At 37.0% G+C, this 22,943-nt stretch overlaps 1 protein-coding gene across 1 annotated transcript; it reads left to right on the top strand.

The window, feature by feature from the left end:
• The first annotated feature begins 141 nt into the window (after positions 1 to 141).
• Positions 142 to 22,461, top strand: LOC131546200 (olfactory receptor 13C4-like). The gene is made up of 3 exons (XM_058785591.1): positions 142 to 237; positions 21,081 to 21,286; positions 21,428 to 22,461. The coding sequence occupies exon 3, from the start codon at positions 21,496 to 21,498 to the stop codon at positions 22,459 to 22,461; it is 966 nt and encodes a 321-aa protein (XP_058641574.1). The 5' UTR covers positions 142 to 237; positions 21,081 to 21,286; positions 21,428 to 21,495.
• The last annotated feature ends 482 nt before the right edge of the window (positions 22,462 to 22,943 follow it).

Below are 22,943 nucleotides of genomic sequence, written 5' to 3' on the forward strand. Positions count from 1 at the left end.
GCCGACCTTGACGACTGACCAATCACAGGACGCGTTTCATAGACTAGGCCCGCGGTTTGGACCAATCGGACACAATTGTGGTGTTGGACTCTTTAATGAAAAACTTGCCTGGTGAGAATGGAATTTTGACGCAAGGGAAATGATTACCTCAGTGACTGTGGGCTGCTGTAGTCAAACTACTCATTCATTACAAAGCCCTATATAGGACTGCGGGTTCAGTTGTGAAAGTCAAGCAAAGTAAGTAGTATGGCAAAACAAATCACAGATCTCTAATTCTGTAATTTATATAATTTAAAGTCTCTAAAAAAAGTGAATTACAAATTCAATTTACATTTTACTTTTGTGCAAATGCATTAAAAAATTTAACTGCATTCGATGACTTCAAATTATTTATGCATATTGAGCCTTTTTTGTACACTAGAGGGCAGAGTAAACATATTTTTGGGTAAAAAAAACCAACCTCTTGATATTAACTAGAGGAATATCAAAGTAAACATTAATACATCTAGTTTAGATATGGTAGTTATTATTATTATTATTATTTCCCTTATGCTATTTATATATGTAATTGCATACAGACAGAGTTAAATAATTTGAGCGATTTATTGATTTATATTTAAATATACATAAATATGTATTTAAGTATACATATATACACACCACACACACACACACACACACACACACACACACGCACGCATCATATTAATAAACCACATGTAATCTAAGCCGGAAACTGTATGCTCAAGAACTAATAATGGAACCTAATTATGTCCTATGAAACTGTCTATTGTCTATGAACATCTAATGTAAGAAAGTTAGTCATATATGCATAGTTGCTCACACTATTTGTTTACTCTGTCTAATATTTCACATCTTAAATGCAATAAAAAAAATTATCCCAGTCCCTCCATATTATCTTAAGTATTAAAAAAAAAATCCCCATAAGCTAAAACTAATATCATTACTTGGCCAACAGATGTGTTTGTCCTCCTATCTGTAGCATGTAGAAAAACTAAAACAGGACACATGCAGAAGCATTGATACATTACGTTAAACAATAAGGCAGCGAGTGATAATATCCTGCTTATAGTTGACTGATCCTTACATGGTGGCCCCTGTGCTATCTTCTGTAAAAAGCCTGTCTCTTCCAGAATGTCCCACTATGTCTGTAACTGCCCACATGCTCTGCAAACACAAAGGGCTGATAATCACTTCTCTTGCAAACTACTGTTGACAAAATGTCCTTCAGGTAAAGGGAAGTTTTTAGTTCTCCCTTAAATTCCTGTTCATGTTATTTGGGTTGGGTATCGCCTTCTTGAAAATAAATTAGATAAGGAGCCATTGAACATTCACAGTATACAGTGTGTTTCCTTTACAGAGATAATGTTATGATCTATTTTATATTCAAACCCACTGCATGTCAGGTTTGTGCTCCTTAACTGGCCTTGCAAGACTTATTAGTTATGCTATCAGTAGGGATGTTACCCAGACGTTTAGTCTGATATTGTTTGACTGATTAAACATTTAATCAGTTAAAATACAGCTGTACCACAGTTCCATTTTGAGGTCTAAAATCATGAAAAAAATAATAGATATACACTAAATCCATTTTTTCTATAGAATCTCTAAATATTAAGATGTGACAATGCATGTTAAAAGTCACATTATCTTCTGAACTGGACTGATGGAGCATAGCAGCAATAAAGTTTTGAACTTAAAAGGATTTGGGAACAATTGCAAAATATTTCAGGGGAGGTAATAGGTTTGTCCTCTATGCACAAATAATTAAGGGCATTTTCCACTAAAAATATTCCCAGACTAAAGTGAATATAAAAGTGGATATCCTCTATATTCAACATATATATATATATATATATATATATTTTTTTTTTAGTGCTGTCAAACGATTAATCGTGATTAATCGCATCCAAAATAAGTTTTTTTTAAATTTAAATAACATATCTGTGTGTACTGTGTATATTTATTATGTATATATAAATACTCACACATACACTATACAGGGTCATATAATTAGAATATCATCAAAAAGTTGAATTATTTCACTAATTCCATTCAAAAAGTGAAACTTGTATATTATATTCATTCATTACACACAGACTGATATATTTCAAATGTTTATTTCTTTTAATTTTGATGATTATAACTGACAACTAAGGAAAATCCCAAATTCAGTATCTCAGAAAATTAGAATATTACTTAAGACCAATACAAAGAAAGGATTTTTAGAAATCTTGGTCAACTGAAAAGTATGAACATGAAAAGTATGAGCATGTACAGCACTCAATACTTAGTTGGGGCTCCTTTTGCCTGAATTACTGCAGCAATGTCTGAGTCGATCAGTTTGTGGCACTGCTCAGGTGTTATGAGAGCCCAGGTTGCTCTGATAGTGGCCTTCAGCTCTTCTGCATTGTTGGGTCTGGCATATCGCATATTCCTCTTCACAATACCCCATAGATTTTCTAATGAAAATCTGCATCTCCATAAAGTTGGTCAGCAGCAGGAAGCATGAAGTGCTCTAAAACTTCCTGGTATACGGCTGCGTTGACCTTGGACCTCAGAAAACACAGTGGACCAACACCAGCATGGCACCCCAAACCATCACTGACTGTGGAAACTTTACACTGGACCTCAAACAACGTGGATTGTGTGCCTCTCCTCTCTTCCTCCAGACTCTGGGACCCTGATTTCCAAAGGAAATGCAAAATTTACTTTCATCAGAGAACATAACTTTGGACCACTCAGCAGCAGTCCAGTCCTTTTTGTCTTTAGCCCAGGCGAGACGCTTCTGACGCTGTCTGTTGTTCAAGAGTGGCTTGACACAAGGAATGCGACAGCTGAAACCCATGTCTTGCATACGTCTGTGCGTAGTGGTTCTTGAAGCACTGACTCCAGCTGCAGTCCACTCTTTGTGAATCTCCCCCACATTTTTGAATGGGTTTTGTTTCACAATCCTCTCCAGGGTGCGGTTATCCCTATTGCTTCTACACTTTTTTTTTACCACATCTTTTCCTTCCCTTCGCCTCTCTATTAATGTGCTTGGACACAGAGCTCTGTTAACAGCCAGCCTCTTTTGCAATGACCTTTTGTGTCTTGCCCTCCTTGTGCAACATGTCAATGGTCGTCTTTTGGACAACTGTCAAGTCAGCAGTCTTCCCCATGATTGTGTAGCCTACAGAACTAGACTGAGAGACCATTTAAAGGCCTTTGCAGGTGTTTTGAGTTAATTAGCTGATTAGAGTGTGACACCAGGTGTCTTCAATATTGAGCCTTTTCACAATATTCAAATTTTCTGAGATACTGAATTTGGGATTTTCCTTAGTTGTCAGTTATAATCATCAAAATTAAAAGAAATAAACATTTGAAATATATCAGTCTGTGTGTAATGAATGAATATAATATACAAGTTTCACTTTTTGAATCAACTTTTCCATTCTAATTATATGACCAGCACCTGTATATTTTGAAAATATTTACATGCATTTACATGTATATATTTATATTCATATAATTTATATTATATATAAATATATTTAATATATAAACTTAACATATTTTTCTTAAATATATACATGCATGGGTGTGTATTTATAGATACATGATTGTCACGAATCCGGTCCGTGGCCTTCCATCCGATTGCCACCAGAGGTCGCCCTTCCATTATATTGACTCTCACACTACACTACACAGACTGTTTCATGTTACCTTGGACTACATTTCCCATGTGCCATTTCAGCTGTAGCCAATTACACACACTATATAATGCTGTGTTCACGCCATATCGTAATTGCCGTAATTTTGAGATGACAACACATGACGTTTTACTCGGAGATGTTCACGTCCTCAGACTCGGATTTATGCTTTTCTATGGCAACACTATCAACACCTAAACAGAGCCTGCGGTGGTCAGGTGGTACAGCGGTCACGAGGTACAAGTCATAGCTCTCAGAAAACTCCCAGTTCACAAGTTGTAATTACGAGTACGTGAATGCTTTTAACATGTTAAAATCTCGTAATTACGGTTATTATGATATGGCTTGAACGCACCTTTACACCCACTCACATCCTTTTCAAATCGCCCAGTATTGTTTAGTGTTTATCGCTCTCCTAGTGATAGCTACATTACGGAGCTTTTCCGAGTTTCCTGATTCTAGTTTAATCTTGTTCATAGTCTGGTTACCTGAGTCTTGTATTCTAGTCTGTTTATCTCATCCTGTTTGTCTGCTGCCTGCCCTGGAATTATAGTCTGTCTTGGATTATCTCTTTGTATTGCCGTTTCGGACTCTGTATGCCCCTCATCTGGACTATTGTCTGTCTGTTTGGATTATCCATTTGCCTCTCCCCCTGGATTACGTTCACTGTCGATTGACCCTCGCCTGTTTACTGGACTACTTTTGTGTCTTGCCCACGATATACCTGTTTGCCATTGTCTGACTCTTGCCTGTTTCACGACCACATCTTTAAATAAAAGCTTACATATGGATCCACACGCCTCTCGTCCCTGTCGCCCCCTTACAATAATAAATATACACAGTACACACACATACTGTATACTGTAGCACGGCCACATAAGAGGGAGAGATTTATAATGCTGTTGACGATATGTTAATTTGATTATTGATATGTCACAGCTGTTATCGTGGTCCCTTTGTTTGTATTGCCCGGTCGAGTGTTGTGTCCTCTGTTTTCTTCTCACGAGAGTTCGCTCGCGACGTGAAAGGGGAATCCCGTGACGTCATCCTGATCATCTGATTCCACACTTCCGATAAAAGAAGCCGGTTGAGGGTCGTTCGAGAGTGACGTTCTTATTTTGTCACAACGTGCGGGAGAGAAATCAATTCTGTGTTATGAACACAGTGCGCAAATGCTTAGTTGCATTGTTTTATGTCTTGTGCTTGAATGATTTTAAATCTCTTGAATGATTAAAGGCTTAAAAAAACATGCAAATAATAATCTTTCACAATGAAGCGCTGCAATGGCCCGTCAACTGTCGAATATACTGTATTTCATGCTGGCCTCAGACAGTCAAATGAAATAGAACAGGGCCCCCCCACAGCCTTGGGCCCTTATAATCATCACCACCTTTCACCCGACTAGTGACGGCCATGTTTCTAGCATTACTTTATAGCGACCTCTTCAAAACAAACAAAAACTATAAACACACCAAAAAGTAATAATTCTACTCCCCACTATAGATAGATATACAGTGATAGATAGGCAAGGCAAGTTTATTTATATAGCACATTTCATACACAGTGGTAATTCAAAGTGCTTTACATAAAAGGAAGTGAAATAGTCATTAAAAAAAATAATCACAACAATAAAAACAAGGAATTAAATAAATATATATATATATAAAAACAAGGAAATTATATAACAATTAAAACAGTTAAGAATAGAAAATGATTAGATATAGATAGATATACAATGGAAAGCAGGATTATCACTGAATATCACAGGATTATCATTATCACTAAACTATGAAAGCAAATTATCAAGATATGAACCAGACTGAGAAAAGAGTTAGAAAACTGTTTTTTTTGTGTTGTACAGATGGTAAATGGAGTGAAACAGGTAAGTAAAGCAACAACAGACTGATTAACTAGTAGATGTGGTGACTGACAATTTTCTTTTACCAGGGTAATGCGGGAAACCAAGACATTGAATGAGGGAACGTGAAGAACACGGCACTAGCTGGGACCAGTAAGTATGCAGGTAAATCCTCAATACACACACACAGGGACAGAAAGAGATCACAGGAGTCAATGAAGGAGATTGCTGGAGACTTCCGAGCCAAACCACCTAGGTGAAGATAGCAGGTAAGGAGGCCAGGTGACTAGTGGTGTGTGCTTTAATGAGATGCTTGATTGGAGTGCTGATGATGCAGGTGCTCAGTAATCTGGTGAGTGGAAACATGGAGTGAATTTGACAGGAGAGCCTGGTGTATCCGGAACAGTACCCACCTCCCCCACCCTACGGCCCACTCCTGAGGGCCAAGGACCCTGACATCATGGTAGGTCCTCATAGAAGGTTGTAAGTAGGGCTGAATCTAGGATGATGTCTTGAGCATCCCATGAACTTTCCTCAGGTCTATAGCCTTCCCAACTGACAAGGTACTTGAGATGACCTCAGGGGTGTCTGCAGTCCAGGATCTCTTTGAAAGCTTAGACTGGACTGTCCTCAAGGAACAACAACGGAGGGGCTTGTTCACCGGTCCAGGTTCTGTGGGAGTGGGGAAGCAAGTAGAGTGGTAAGATTTGAACAATGAAACATGGATAGTAGAATGAATTCTGTAGTGCGGTGGGAGTTTCAACTTACAGATGACCGGGTTGACTTGTTCTTTGATGGGAAAGGGAACAATGTACTTGGGACCAGAGCAGGAGCAGCCTGATGTCTCTTATTGAGAGCCATACCTTCTGCCCGGGCTGGTAAGTAGGTATTTTTGTCCTCCGGGCATCAGCATGGCTGACAAAATGTCCAAACACTGCCCACTGGAAAAGGTGGTGTGCTGAGTCCCACACCCTTGCGCTCTCCTGGAACCAATAATCCACTACAGGGACATCTGAGGGCACTCCTGACCAGGGGAATAGTGGAGGATGGAAAACAAGGACACAATGGAAGGGTGTCAGGCCTGTGGTCAGCTGTCAAAGAGAGTTTTAAACATATTTACCCCAAGCGAGGAATTGGTTCTAGAAGTTCTGGTGGCTGTGGCAGAAGGTTCTCAGGAATTGCTGGCTGGAAATGATCTTGAAGGGGGCTGGATATCCTGTCATCCAGGGACCATTGGATCGGGCTGACAGTGACATTGGGAGGCAGAATGAGGTCTGGATTATCAGCTGTATCCTCAGGGAAACAGACATTACAGGGCATCAGCCTTGATGATGTTCTTTGCCCTGGACAATAGAAAATCACGAACTCAAACCTACAGAATAGAGCCCATCTAGCTTGTTGAGGATTGAGACGCTTGGCATCATGGAGGTACTCAAAGCTGAGGTGCTGAAAGGATGGCCAACTAGTGTCTCCATTGTTCCAAGATGAGTTAGATGGCTAGGAGTTCACAATTGACCTATCGGTAAGCCCCTCCCCTCGAACTCAGACTAGCCAATGGCAGTCGAGTATCAGTTGCACAGGGAGCGGAACTCGGACATCTTTAGGCTTCAGCGCCATAGAGAAACATAGGAAGATCCGAAGCTCACATTGGTTTTATGGGGTTTATGCTTCAAAAATGGAAAAACGATGTGCCTGGGGTACTTGTAACACTGATTCCAGGTATCCTGAGAGGATGGGCAATATAATTTATTTTATTACATTTCCTGAATCCAAACAAAACAGAGCAAAATGTCCCTAAGTATTCACCCAAATACAAATGAAGACAAAAACGTTCATTTTCTGGTTGTCGTACACTCATTAAGTTGCAATTTTCATCTGCTCAAGCAGAATGTTAATGTTATCTTGTGCTTTAGCAAGGTATCTCTGGCTAAAACTAGCTAACGTTAAAGTTAGTGAGTCCATGCTAATGTACAAAACTAAATAGCGGACTGTTCTCGCGTCTTGTACAGTGTAGGTCAAAAACATAAATGAAGGTCTACATTTTAGTGCCTCTCCATATTAAACTGGTTAAATGTACATTAATTTAATCGTACCCTGCGATATATGAACAGTGTTGATCCTGCATGTTGTCATCCGCGATCGTGATGACCGACCGTAATATGAGACTTATCTCGCTTGCATTGTGATCTGTAAACCCTCCTTCGAGTTACCCACCGTATTTATTTTTAAATATTTTATAAATCCCTCCATGGAATATTTAATTCCCATTTGGTGGCCTTCTGTGTCCAAAATTGTGCAAAAACATTGTGGGACAAGGTTTTCACACTGCAGCTGTCATTGTAAGACAGTGAGCAACAGTAACTAAGGGGGGCAGGGCTTACCGATAGGTCAATTGCCAATATCGTAGTTTTGCTCCACTGGAGACAACTTCTTGGAGAAGAAGATACTGTGGAGGATGAGGCATTCACCTCCATAACAAAGGGCTTCTCGGGATCAGGGTGCACTTGCAGAGGAGTGGTGGTAAAGGCTTCTTTGAGGACCAGAAATGCTTCCCAGAGACTTGGGCCTACCTTTCAGAAGAGAGATCATAGAACTGGCAGTAGAAATTAGACAAACCAAGTAAACGTTGAAGTTCTTTTATTGTGAAGGGAGTAGGCCAGGTGCAGACAGCTTCATCTTTCCCCTCGTCCATCTTGATGCCATCAGCATCCATGCTAGAGACAAGGAACTGTGTGGAGCATTGGTGGAACATTGATTTTTCCGCCTGGAGGTACAGTTAGTATTCTCTCAGCTTGTCTAGGACCTGTCAAATGTGTTGGCAATGTTCAGTCAGGTTCCAGGAGTACATGAGGATGTCATCAATGTAGAACAGCACAAAGCAGTGGAGGTACTCTCAGAACACTTCATTCATAAAGCCTTGTAATACAGAAGGGGCGCTGACCAGCCCATACAGCATGACCCAGTATTTTTAGTGTCCCATGGGGAATTACAAAGGCAGACTTCCACTTGTCCCCCTTCCATCTCCAAATAAGGTTATATGTGCTTCGCAAGTCCAGCTTTCTGAAGATGCAAGGCTTTCCAAGGCGGCTGGGTTGAGGGGAAGTGGATAACGGTATTTCACAATGATATTTTTGAGTGGTTAGTAGTCAGTGCAAGGCCATAAGCGTGTAGTGAATGTGACAGGAGAGTCTGGTGTATCCATGACACACACACACACACACACACATGTTGGTATGTGTGGTTTATGGGGGCTGTCCATAGGCGTAATGGTTTTTATATTGTACAAACTGTATTTTCTACCACCTACACCAACCCTACCCCTAAACCTAAGAGATTCATTGTGCAGAGAGCTTATTAACGGAACGTCGTGAGATTGCGATAAACTGAAGTGAGTGACAGCTTTTAGTGATTATAGATGGAGCGCTCTTTGCGCGCATTCTAAGCTGTTTTGACTGTCTCAGAACAGATATATTCACCTCAGTAAAGAAATTATTGTTTCAAGTCAGAATTTTATTTGTCTTGATGTTTCAAAATGACTCTCTTGTGTTTTTTTCCTAGGCGCGCCAGCGCGAACTATACACTAAAAACGCGTTTAAATGCACGAATGCAATGACTGGAGATTTTCGCTTAATAGATTTCATTTTCGATTTGTTTCTTGGTATTGTTGGCAAACCCTATTGTATGCCTTAAAGGGGTCATATAATGCTATATCCACTTTTACAGGTTGATTGTACTGAAATGTGTGTTGGCAGTGCCTGTACACAACCATCCTATAATGATAAAAATCCATCCAGTGTTTTTTTTTTTAATCTCCTAATATGTTTTCCCTGTCTCAAATCGAGCTGTTCGTCTTGTGATGTCACAAGATCGGACCCCTCCCATGATAGTTTGATTGACAGCAGCATTTCAGCACAGACTGCACAGGTGTCTTACCTCAGACCCGCCCTGAGTGAGCTGTCATCAGTTGTTTCACCACCGGAGCAGATGTAGACAAGAATGACTCCTAAGCGATTGAGGTGTTTTGTTGTTGGTTGTAATAATGAACATAGCAGTAGTCATTTACTCCCGTCATCTGAGCGGCTGAAGAGGATTAGGTTTTATTCTGAAGGGAATGCGCCCTCCATCTACCTAAATGTGTCTATGTTCACGAATCATTTGTGATCCAGCTTCACCTCCAGAAGAAGTGAGTACAAGGTTTTTTAAATGAATCTTTGCAAATGGCCTTTCCTAATAATGTGCTAATTAGCAAGTTTCAGGATGAATGCGGCTAAAGTAAACAGTCCGTCAGAGAGCAGCTCGGAAGAGAGGGGCGGAATCAGCAGAGCTCATTAACATTTAAAGGAGAATGACACAATACCGCTTGCTCTGACAAGAGCTGTTTTTGACGGGGTGAAAAAGGTGTTTTTTACACTACCAATGAACAATTTTAACCAAACTATGTTACAGAGTTTTCATTTAGACCCTAAAGAATAATATCAACTTGTGGAAAATGGGCATTATATGACCCCTTTAAGAACACTTTACAATTCATTAAATGGACAAGTGCAAGCATTTTTTTAATATAATGTCTTCTTTTGTGATCCGAAAAAAATAAGGTAGCTTAATATGGCTTTAGAATAGCATCAGGTTGACTAATTATTTAGGCTACCTAAGTTGTGAAGGGGTAATAGTTATAATAAATAATAGTTATAGCTATAATGAGAGAGAGCTAGCGAGCAAAATAAGGGTTAGGCATAAAAGAGCATATAGTTATTGTGTTGTGGCCCCGTACCTGAAATTTGCTTAGGGCCCCCAAATCAGTCCCCCAAAGTCCGCCCCTGTGTGTGTGTATGTACATATGTATGTGTGTGTGTGTGTGTGTGTGTGTGTGTATAATGTAATATTTCAGCATGAGGAGAAGTAAATATTGGCAAATTTTCATTTTAGGTAATTAACATGTTCACTAGTTCGCTGTATAGGTTCATAGATGACATACCTTCACTAAGCTAGCAGTGTCTCTCTGTGGTTAGAGTAAAAAGCACTATACTGCATAAAGAGGAAAGTGTAAACAGTGGTTAGTACTAAGCTTCTGTCTTCATGCCTGACTTGTGTAAATTGTTTCTAAGCAACTGTGGCTCTCAACATGGTTCTGAAATGGCTAATGGGTTGTAAAGCTCACAGAAAATTATGATAAACAACTGTCCCTGCTGAAAGGGAGAAGACTTTTATATTTAACCTCTGTTGTAACATGCCTTTTGAATTTGGGGTTGCCAGTTGTGTTCAGCAAAACCCTATTCTGAGAACGTGGATGTTGCTGAGGCTGATGTAAGTCACAGTGCAAGATTTCTACAGCACTGAGGAAACACAGGGAGCTGTGTAAGAGCATCCCGTGTGCCAGTGGGTCGTCTGAAAGCTGCACCAGTCCATGAATAAAGCATCAGGTGCCATGCCCCTCTGATCTGTTTTTTAGGATCTCTTTGAAATAAATCAGATAGATAAATAATAAATGCATACAGTCTGAGTGGAGACAATATAGGAAACAGAATACAAACCCAAAGGGAGTGTGAGAGAGATAAAGGAAGAGAAAAGGAAATCACAAACACTAAACACCTTATAAAATTTTTTTTTACTTCCTCGTTATAACTTTTATCAGTATCATCATCACCATTAATATATCAACAGAACTGCTTATAACAATTACATATATAAACTATATTTTAATTTTATAACCGTATATATTTGCACACATATATAATACAAATAATTTTATGGAATGCATTGTTTTAAACAAGGAAATATATTTTTCTATTAACATTTTTGTACATAATATAAACACAGTATATGTTTTTGTAAAATATCTCTAAAAACCAAAAAAAATCCTCTCAGCAAGTTCATGTATAACTATATAATTCATATAAAACATTTGGAATACCAAACTGAAATTGAGTGAATTATGATCATTTATCTATTTAATATTTCTCCTAAATCAGAGCTCACCTTCACTTTTGGAGTTCTCTCTTTTTCTTGGCCTTTCTGTAGAATATTATTGTTGTTATTTATGCATGACTGCAAGCATGTTACTATAAACATTACTACATAAATAGATAAATCCAGTAATATAATTGATGTCACTATCTATGAGGAAATGTATTAGTGCAGTTCCACTAAGAATTGACATGAATGATTATGATTATGATCATTGTTCTGTAAACAAACCATCTAGATAATTTATCAGACATGCAAAAACACCAGAAATATGTTCAATATTACAATATGAGGTGCCCATTGGCATGAGATCTAAAATAGTCTTGGTGAGAAAAAGAAATGTTGCTTAAAATAGCACATAAAAAAAAAAAACTGCTCGTTTAATTCCAACAATTCAGTATTTTGTATCTAAATAATGTTTTCACTCAGTTTATGTTCTCCATCATAATTATTTATAGCTAAAATGTGTAATTAGGATTTCAGGGCAAAATCATATAAAGTAATACAATCACGTTGTTGCATAAGAGAAGTTACACAAGATATGCTTTTAATTAAATCAAAGGTATTGCAGAAGATGGAGTATTTTTAGGGGTCACAGATGGAGGAAAGCTGTCATCTACCGTGCTCTCATTTGGAGGAGACTGACTGAGAGCACCAGTAGAGCTATTATGTTTGACTTCTGCAGCACAGTAGACACATCAGATCAAAGACCAGGGAAATGATGGTAGAGTTTCAGATGGTGAAGTAACATTTCACTTTGCTCCTGTCTGGGATGTCCATAAACTGTGACATTTATTCTCGTAATTCTAAGGGAAAAAAAGGTCATTATAGGTGTGTGTGTGTGTGTGTGTGTGTGTGTGTGTATATATATATATACAGTATATATATATATATATATATATATACACACACACTCAGAATTACGTGATGTAACCCACAATTCTAAAAAGAAAAGTGAGTTTTGAGATATTAACTCGCAATTGTGAGGGGGGGAAAAAACAAACCTTTTCATTTTTTAAAAGAAAAAAATAAACTCTGAACTGAGATGTAAACTCAGAAGTGTGAGGGGGAAAAGTCAGAATTCTGAGTTATCTTGCAATTCTGTGTATACTGTATACTTAACAAGAATTACAAGAAACAAAGTCCAAATTGTGAGATAGATTCTTTTATTTTATTTTTTTATTATTATTTTATATATATATATATATATATATATATTAGTGCTGGGCAACGATTAATCGCGATTAATCGCATCCAAAATAAAAGTTTTTGTGTACATAATATATGTGTGTGCATTGTGTGTATTTATTATGTATATATGAATACACCCATGTATGTATATATTTAAGAAAAATGTGTTATGTTTATATATTAAATATATTTATATATCATATAAATTATATTAATAAATATATACATGTAAATACATGTAAATCTTTTCAAAATATATACTGTATGTGTGTGTCTTTATATACACATAATAAATATACACAATACACACAGATATATTATATAAACAAAAACTTTTATTTTGATGCGACATCCAAATATATATATATATTAAAATATATATATACAGTGGTGGAAACAGGCTTCCATAGGTGAGGCGGAAACACGATTTGAAAGATTTGATGTACTTCCTCTTTAATGAAATGTAGAATAGAGATCATGACAACTCTCGGAGGGATTGGCATGGTAATGTACATGACAATGTTAATGTATTTGGTCTTGGCGGAATAGATCTGCTACGCTGCTGCTGCTGCGGCAGAGCAAGTACTGAGACTTGCTAATGCCAATTCATGCACAACATGCTGCTGTGAGCATGTAGGAAATACTGCTGCTGCCCCCATATAAAATAATAATAACCCCCATATAGCATACATGAATGACCTCGTAACAGATCTATACAGGTGGAGCTGGGGAAGGTGGAGGGTTTCTGAAGCACACTGGGAACTGCTACAGCAAGCACAAGTCATATTTGAATATTGAGCAGCGAACTCATTGGCTACCGATACAGGAGACAACCAATCAGCTGTGTCATGTGATGTCATCAGGTCAGATTGAGTTAGACCTATAGGACTGCGATATATAGCCACATTTAACTCACACAGGTAATGATTTAATGGATAATGTCACAGAAGAATGTTTGAAGTCAAACATTTACTGAATAAATGAGCAAAAAAAAAGTTAAAATGATCTTTAGTCTACTGCTGTACCGGATGCAATATGTTTCATTCCTGATGCCTAGACAGATAATCCTATATGTTTGAGAAAAAAAAAATAGTTTGATATTTGAAAATGTATCACCTTTAAAAAAACAATATTTGGTCACACTTTTTATTAGGTGGCCTTAACTACTACACTGTAAAAAAGTTGAGCCAACTTAAAATTTTAAGGCAACCAGCTTCAGCAGATTTTTGAGTTTTCTCAACTTGTCGTTTTAAGTTTATACAACAAAAATTTGAGAATCTCCCACAAAGATAAGTTGAGCAAACTCAAAAATCTGCTCAAAAATTGTTTAAGTTCGCTCAACTTTTTTTTTTTTTTTTATACAGTGTATGCACTTACATCAAAAAATAAGTACAATGTACTTATTGTGTGCATACTGTATTGCAAAACACTATTGCTGCTATTGAGGTGGGATACGAGTAAGGTTAGGTGGTATGGGTAGATTTAAGGGTGGGTGAAGGTGTAAGGGATGGGTGTAAGGTGTAATTATAAATGTAATTACAGAAATTAATTACAGATGTAATTACATATAGGTATTTTTAAAAAATATAAGTACAATGTAAAAACATGTATGTACACAATAAGTGCATTGTACCAAATGATTAATTTAAATGTAAGTGCATAATAGTTAAGGCCACCTAATATAAAGCGGGACCCAATATTTTGCTTACTAAAAGATCATATGTAGCTTAAAGTGTCATTTCCTAACCCCTTGCTGTTTTGACTGCACTCATGGAGAGGATATGCAGTGTTTTGCAGGGTGAAAAGGGAAAGCCTGTGATGAATATTTTATGAGCGATCGTTCAGCTAGTTTTCTGTGGCATGACAGCTGTGAGAAGTCCTACAGTCTTAAAAAATCCTTTCTGTCAAAGAGAATAACATGCAGGAGAAGATGATAGCATGACAGAGTCTTTGTGGGATCCCATCAGCTAACTTAAAGTTTAATGTAAAGCTAAGTGACTCCACCATCAAAGCATATCATGTGGCTTACATTTATTTATTTAGCAGATACTTTTGTGTAAGAAACTACAAGACAGGTCTCAAACTTACATCTTATCACTCCATACAAAAGGACTGGACTATATAATACCCTCAACAATGGAATAACTACATTTAACACATTTAACATCGAAGGAATGTGACATTTTTGAGTAAAACAGAATTTTCTATTTTAACAGAGTAAAATATAGAATGTAGAACAGTTTTGATTTTATCCATTAATGAATATTGAATAATATTGTTTCTCTAACTTCTTTCCACATGCCACGTTCATTCAAACAATGCAAACAAATGAGCTCTGATTTATTGTTTGTCTTCAAACGTGCAAATAAAAACCCCTCCACAAGATATGACATAAAAACAGAGGGTTGTTATCCATCAAAGATGGTTTATGTGATTACTACAAGACTAATTTAAAAGCTTATGTATCCAAGAAGGCATAGCCATCATATTTATTGCTTGAAGTGGCACATGTTGTATGATTTATGATGGTTCCGTGTGTCAAAGCCTGATTTTCATTTTGATGCTCTCATCCATAAAAGTGATAGAAAAACTGAGATTCTGTTGAAAAGAAAAATACTAGTCAAGTACTTCATCATAAGTAGTTATAGTGACACTGCATCTGCCTTTTATAGAAATAGATCATCATAAAATGAAAATCATTCATCATTTATTTGTCATTTTGTTATTCCTCTGTCTTTTCTATGGCTGAGTGAATCTGCTAAAGTTTTATTTCATTTGCAAAATTGGTCAAATTCAGCTTTTGGTTACAGTGTTTACTTCTTTTTGTATTCATATTTTAACAATTTCTTTATTTGCGAGAAATACTTATAGAGTTACAGAATCAAGAAGCTAAATCTCTTCATTTTTACAGATTTAGCTCAAGGTCATTTTTTTCAAGGTCATGCTAAAAGCTGGAACGCTGTGGGCTGCAGCTGGATCCTTTCAAGGATAACCATCTCAGTGCTCAGTTTTTCTCATCTGTACCTATTACAAGGCTTCATCCATCTGTCAACGCATACGGCCTCGGATCAGTAGTGAGTAAGCAGTCAGAATACTGAATCACCAAGGCAAAAGGGGTCAAGGCCAAATGAAACAAATCGTCTTCTGTTAGTCTCTTCTCCCAGAACCCCTGTAATAAATGAAGCTCATTTCCAAGCTAATAGCCGCCCTCATTTGTCATGCCTTATTTTCATGTTTATCTGTTTCCAGCTGATGCATAATGACTCTGAGCTTGTTTTCCGCAATTTGTCCGTATCTACAGAGTAGACAGTGGTCAAAGGTGCTTGTTGACGGAATGAGGCTGCATTATTTATACTGTAAGGATGTGGATAAAATCACTTGCACCCGGTTGCCTTTTGGCAACTGTTATTGTCAATGGTCTTCCTCTGCAAAACGAAATGTGGAATAAACAAAAATGACAAATTACTTATTCAAGTCATGAACATGTATTTAGGTGCATTCAATCTTTGATGCCAATTTAAAAAGTTTACACATCAAGAAATACATTTTGTTTTTGTGAAGAGTCATCTGAATGGTTTAAACATTCAGTAATGAAGACAGTACTCAGTTTTCTATAAGAAATAAGTGTTTTAAATATGTATGGTGAGGATCATCCCCCTCAGTGTAATTCGCCATGTTGAAATTACTTGCGTTTTTTTCATAAATGGCAGAGAGAATCCTTTAATTTCATCACACAAAGTTATTATTGGGTTATATAAAGCACAGTACTTCCACTGGGCACCAGTGGCTGATAGAAACTATAGGTTATTTGATATCAGTGTAAAATTACATAACGCACACTGTTTCACACGCTAATTTTCAAAAATAGTAAGCAGTATATGCTGTGTAGAATTGAATTCCAAATACACCTGAATTGAGCCTTGCACAAACACCACTGCTTTTTTGCCTGCATTTGAGTATTTTTATTTGATTTGTTTGCACATTACACATCACATTTTGCTCTTTCTTTCTTTTCTTTTTTTTTTTTTTTTTTGATTATGTCTAGTTCTGTCTTTGTAAATTACTTGTTATGAAATACAAGTCATTGTCTAAAATAATACGGAAATTCAGATATGGATGCCACTTGAGAAAACAATAATTCAATAAGCAATTATGAGGCAAATGCAGCTTCCAAACAAAATATATTTGAAGGTTTGGACAGATATTGAAGGCTGTTATCTGTTTTGCACTTGACATCTCATTGATATTCACATCTGATTTTAATCTCGCCATATATCACTGCAGCCAACTCTCAATATTTCAATAATTGTTATAATAACAAATAAATACCAAATCTAGGCCAACCACAGTTGACCTTTTAAATTCCAGAAACTCAATAAATCTTCTTGTTAAAGGGCTCTTTCTCTCGTTTTCTTTATTTTTCGTTTAAGTGTTGAGTGTATTATGATATCTTTTTGAGTTTGGGGGATCAATTAACTCGCTCTGAGGATGAACGTTGTTGTGTTTACATAAGGTCATTAAACCTGACCCTCATGAGATAAGAGCAGCCTGGGGCTAATTAGAGCAGAAATCATTCTCACACACTAGACCCGATTATTTTTGTTTCAGCATTGCCTTAATAAGACAAGATAAATTAGTCAGTTTGTCATTGTTGTCTTTATTTTGAGAGAATGAGGTTGTTTGGGGAGTCATTAGGTTGTTTATGAGTGTCTGTTTTTCCCTTTGGATTGTAATTTCTTTATATGTGTATGGTATGTTTCCATTTACAAGAAGATAGCTGTGTTTGTTCTAACCTTTACATTTCTAAGACCAAACAACGGTCATTTTGTTAACTGTTTGTCTGACCAGTCGCAGATTAGAAATATTAGCTCATCTGGAGAAGTTGTGTTCACTCAAAACACCTTGAGTGAAGACATTCGGTCAATCCAATAGATAGCCTCTGGAGAGCTTAAAATTACTTATTTTAAGCTTTGATTAAAATGAATGAAGTCATAATTATGTGTTATCAAAGCTAATTATAGGTTTCCTTAAGCATTTAAAAAGGGAGTTATGAAGAAAAGGGGGAAAACATAAAAAACTGTGCTTTTATTTAATTCTCCAAATTGAGACAGATGTCTGTGGTGATGTGTTTCTTTGTAACAGCACTTGTTCATGTAGCATTATGAACAGTAATCATTGAAAGAAAGAAAGAAAGTAAGTAAGTACGGAGCCTCGCACATGACATGTGAAACATGACTAAAACGTGCACACGATTACTATTTCGTTCCCTCGATTTGCTAAATCATGCGCCTGATTTGCTAATTCGGTCCCTCGATTTATAAATCGTGTGCACCATTTAGCAAATCGAGGTAACGAATTAGTAAGTCGTGTGCACAATTTATAAATCGAGGGAATGAAATAGTAAATCGTGCACACGATTTAGCATATTATTTTTTTCCTGCATGTCATGTGCGGTGCTCCGAAAGAAAGAAAGAAACTGAAAATGCAAATGAAGTTTAAGAATTTATGTCCATTTAACATCCCAATCAATTAAGCTGTTGAACTTGTGTTCATATTTCATTAAAGTGTAGTTTTGTTTTTCTCGTCTTACGCTGTCACTTTCATGTCTCCTGAAGCATGCAGGATTGTCTTATATTTTATAGAATTTCGAAGTTCAATATGTATACTGTTCAATACATACATGGTCATCCCCTAAAGCACAGTGATGGACATCATGCTGTGGAAGCGTATAATGAGTCCACTGATGGCAAGTTGAACTGAATTCATGATCAAATACAAGGGCCTGCAAGAAGTTGTGCAGCATGCCTCAGGGCCTGATCTTTCTGATGTTGTGCAATGCAAACCTGCAAGATCGGGCAGTTTTTGTCATGCTGTAGAGTTGGAGAGGCAGGGAAGACAAAAAGCTCAGTCTTTGCCAGGTTGAGCTGTAGGAGATGATCTTTCATCCATGCCGAGATGTCCGCCAGGCAGCCTGAAATCCATGCAGCTATCATCATCTGGCTGAAGTGAAAGATAATGTTATGTGTCATCAGCATAGCAATGATATGAGAAACCATGTGCCTTTATGATGGGTCCCAGTGATGTAGTGTTTATGGAGAAGAGGAGGGGTCCAAGAACTGATCCCTGAGGAACACCAGTGACCAGTTGATGTGCTTTGGATACCTCTCCTCCCCAGGCCACCCTGAAAGACCTACCTGTGAGATAGGATTCATACCAGCAAAGTGGAATACCCTGTGATGCCCAGTGATGAGAGGGTGGACAGGAAGATCTGATGATTCACAATGTCAAAAGCAGCAGATAGATCCACCAGAATGAGAACTGATGATTTGGAATCAGCTTTTGCAATCCGCAAGGATTCAGTGACTGACAGTAGTGCAGTCGCAGTTGCATGTCCACTCCTGAAACCTGACAGGTTAATGTCCAGTTGGTTATTCTGTGAAAGAAATAATGATACCTGGTTGAAAACAACTCGTTCAAGTGTTTTTGCTATGAATGGAAGGAGAGAGACAGGTCTGTACACTGTAAAAAATGGAACAGGCTATTTACTTTAAAAAAATTATGGTAACAATATTACACTTAATATTTTTGAGTAGTTTTTACGACTTGATTTTTTAATGGAATCTACTTGAAAAAATCATGTAAAATCTCCTAAATTAATTAATCTATGGCACAATGAATTTAATATAATTAGTGAAATGTGCTCATTTATTTTTTTGTATTTGACTATGAGTTATTTTGTACATTTAAAAGACTGTATACAGGAAAATACTTGAACAATACTGGAAAATACTGCTCTAGCACTAGCAAAGCACTAGCAAAGCTACTGCTCATTGAACAAGGCTTAATGCCTTATAGGAGTAGTATCCATAACCATAAGCTCTACTCTTCTGCACAATGGTAACTATTGCACTGTGCAATTGAAACTTCAATGTAACAGAAACTCTTTCAAATGTCAAACATAACTGAACATTAAACATTAATAGATGTTTCCCTTCACTCAAAAACACATAAAATAGCATTTAATTTCAAAATTCAATCACCTCTAAAATAAAACCGCAAAATTTAGCAAATAAATAAATAATAATAAAATAAAATAGGTAGCCTTCTTTCCTTCATTTTTTTTTTAGTTTAATCAGTTCCTCAATTCAAGCCTCAAAACAGCTGAAGTTTCCTTTTAAAAAAATGAGGAAAACACATCTCTTGGTTTTATTAGTAAAAAGTCCTCAATATTTTCTATACAACACTGAATCACAATTTCTTTAATGAAATATACACACTATTTTTAAGTATCACCTTAATTTAATTTTTTTAATGAAAATTACAAGACCCATGATTCATTTTTTACAGTGTAGCTATCTACAAGTGTAGTATTTAATGTAGGCTTTTTTGAGCAGTGGGGTTACCCGAGCCTGCTTGAATACAGAGAGGAAAATGCCTGTGAGGAGAGATTTGTTGGTGATGTGTTTGAGAGCTGGTAAGAGTGTGGGAGAGATTGTTTGGAGAAAGTGTGAGGCGATTGGATCCAGTGGGCATGTTGTAGAATGGCTTGAGAGGAGAAGTTTTGATGCTTCTGCCTCAGCGATGGGGACAGGAGGAGAAGAAGGGAGTTTTAGCAGTGGATGTGGTTGGTTTGAGTTCCTGTGTGTGTGGAGCTGAGAACTGACTGCTAATTATTATATGTACATATAATAATTTACATATTATAGAGTTTGGGGTGGGAATAAATTAAACAGTATATGTGGTGACGTCATAATCAGGTAATCATAGTTGTATATGGAGCGGCATATGAAGTACATATGAAGTAGATGCTCACTCTGTCAAAATGAAGGGGTCGACTCGTCCACTTCACGAAGTGGAAGACACTTCTAAATGGCAGCAGGGATTCACCCAAGAGGAAGTGCTTAGGGAAGTTTGTGAGTGCGTGTCTAAAAGCGAAGTGGAACACAGCCCTGGACCTGGATCTGCACCAGGGCACAGTGGCAGGCCTGGACCATAAAGAAATGGAGGGACCATAAGACCATAGACCTTAGAGCAGATGCAAAGAGACCATGAAACGTGGAGCAGTAGATATTTTATTTACTTATATTATTTAATTATTTATTTTACCTAATAAAATAAATCAGCTGAATGTTTCAGAAGATTTTAGAGGTTTTTTCTTTAAATGCAAAGTTTTGTTATATGATTTATATGATTGTTATATGAAGTTTTTAATAACTACACCTTTACATTATCCTTCTGGGAGTTTTTATTATTGCCACAAAAATGAACACAAAAACAAACAGGCAGTTAGTTATACCATCATTAAACTCACATTAATGAAGCAAACCGCACTAATGAATGTCTTTTCTCTCAAGACTATTTAGATACTGGAGGTTCTTTCCTGTTTAATGACACCTCTGGAGGAAAAATTGGTCAATATATTGCCCCCAAAAAGATTCTTGAGTTAACATTTAGGATACATAGTGATCCGGAGCTGAAGCAGAGGCAAAAACTGCAAGGAAGACAACAGCACGTCTGCATTATCTACAAACCACAGCATCATTGCATGTATGCAGTTAAGGTAATCATTGTAGCATATTACGTGTATATTAATATATATTGTATATTGCTACATTTCTGGTTGAATGTCATAAGGACATACCGTATGTACTCAAATAACACAGATGTTAAATCACAGACTGTTTGTGACTGTTTCTCACAGGTATCTGGTTTCTTCACTGAAAGCGAAGCACGCTGCAAGGAAGCTGGGTCATAAAAAAAAGGACAAGCATGCAAAACACCAGCAAGCCCATCATTCAGCCTGCAGGATTTTATATTGTTGCGTTGAGTTCAATGCCTTACAGTAATGTCTATGTCATGTTCCTCACTGTGATTTATGTGATCACAGTTATGTGCAATGTCTTTCTGATCGTCATAATTTTCTATGACCATCGCCTGCATGTCCCAAAGTTCATGGCCGTTGGTAGTCTGGCTTTGGTTGATCTTGTTCTCAGCACCTCGCTTGTGCCTAGCATGATAAAGACTTACATTATTCTAGACAATTTTGTGACATTTAAACTGTGCTTTGTCCAAATGTTCACTTACTATAATTTTTTAGAACTTGAATCACTTTCCCTGTGTATTCTCTCTTATGACAGGTTCATTGCAATCTGTTTCCCTTTGAAACAGAAGTCTATAAACACTAACATCAGAATGGCCTATATAATCTGTGCAGTTTGGACCTTAAATACTGTTAGTTCATTGTACGGTCCTTCATCCGTCTCAAAACTGTCATTTTGTGGCTCTCTTAATGTCAACAGCTATTTTTGCGATTTCGCGCCTGTTTTAAGACTCTCCTGTAGCGATGTTACAGCCCAGTGGAATTTTGCCACTATTTCAACTATAATCTTTAATGCCTTACCTTTGATTTTTATTTTCTTGACTTACATGGGTATACTGATTGCTGTATTCAGAATGAAAAATAATCAGAGGCGTTATAAGGCTCTGGGCACGTGCACTGAGCACCTCATACTAGTGGCCATTTTCTTCATTCCAATTTTTGTTATCTTCAATCTTGGATTTTTTGGAATTGTTATAAACCCAAATATAAGAACAGTGTGCTTGTCTTTGTCATCCCTCATTCCACCCTGCGTGAATCCCATCCTCTACTCACTGAAAACGAAAGAGATTCAAAGCCGGATTCATTCTTTGTTAATCCAGAGACTGTCTATTTATCCTCTGAATAATATACATTAATGTAGAACATAACTGTGTGGAGTGCTAAGATTATTTATAATGTTAACTTGGAGGCTTTCTGTGATGCTTCCTTTCATGGTATTTTTAAAATGCATGGTTTTTCGGTAATAATTTCACTAATTATACATTTGCTCTGCAGTTAACTTGTAAGAAATGAATCTTCTTGTTTAACTTCCACTATTTAGTCATTTTTCTTGCTGGCTGCTTTCAAACATACTGTAAATAATGTAAATCTCTGTGTTAGTCCATTTCCCAGCAGCCTTATTCTATGTTTTACTTCTTTTCCCCTGTATCTGTCTCTGATGAAAATCAATAGACACTTGGTCTCCAAAGTGCAAAGCTAGTGCAGTGTTTACTTACTGTACTTTAGCAAGGTTAAAACTGCTCACTGGCTGAGCAGTAGCCTATTTGTTCAGAGTTGATCTAATACATGCTAGTCCACAATAAATTACACATATGAAAGATATATGTAAAAAAAATTA

The sequence above is a fragment of the Onychostoma macrolepis genome, chromosome 08, assembly GCF_012432095.1.
Source record: "Onychostoma macrolepis isolate SWU-2019 chromosome 08, ASM1243209v1, whole genome shotgun sequence".
Lineage (NCBI taxonomy): Eukaryota > Metazoa > Chordata > Actinopteri > Cypriniformes > Cyprinidae > Onychostoma > Onychostoma macrolepis.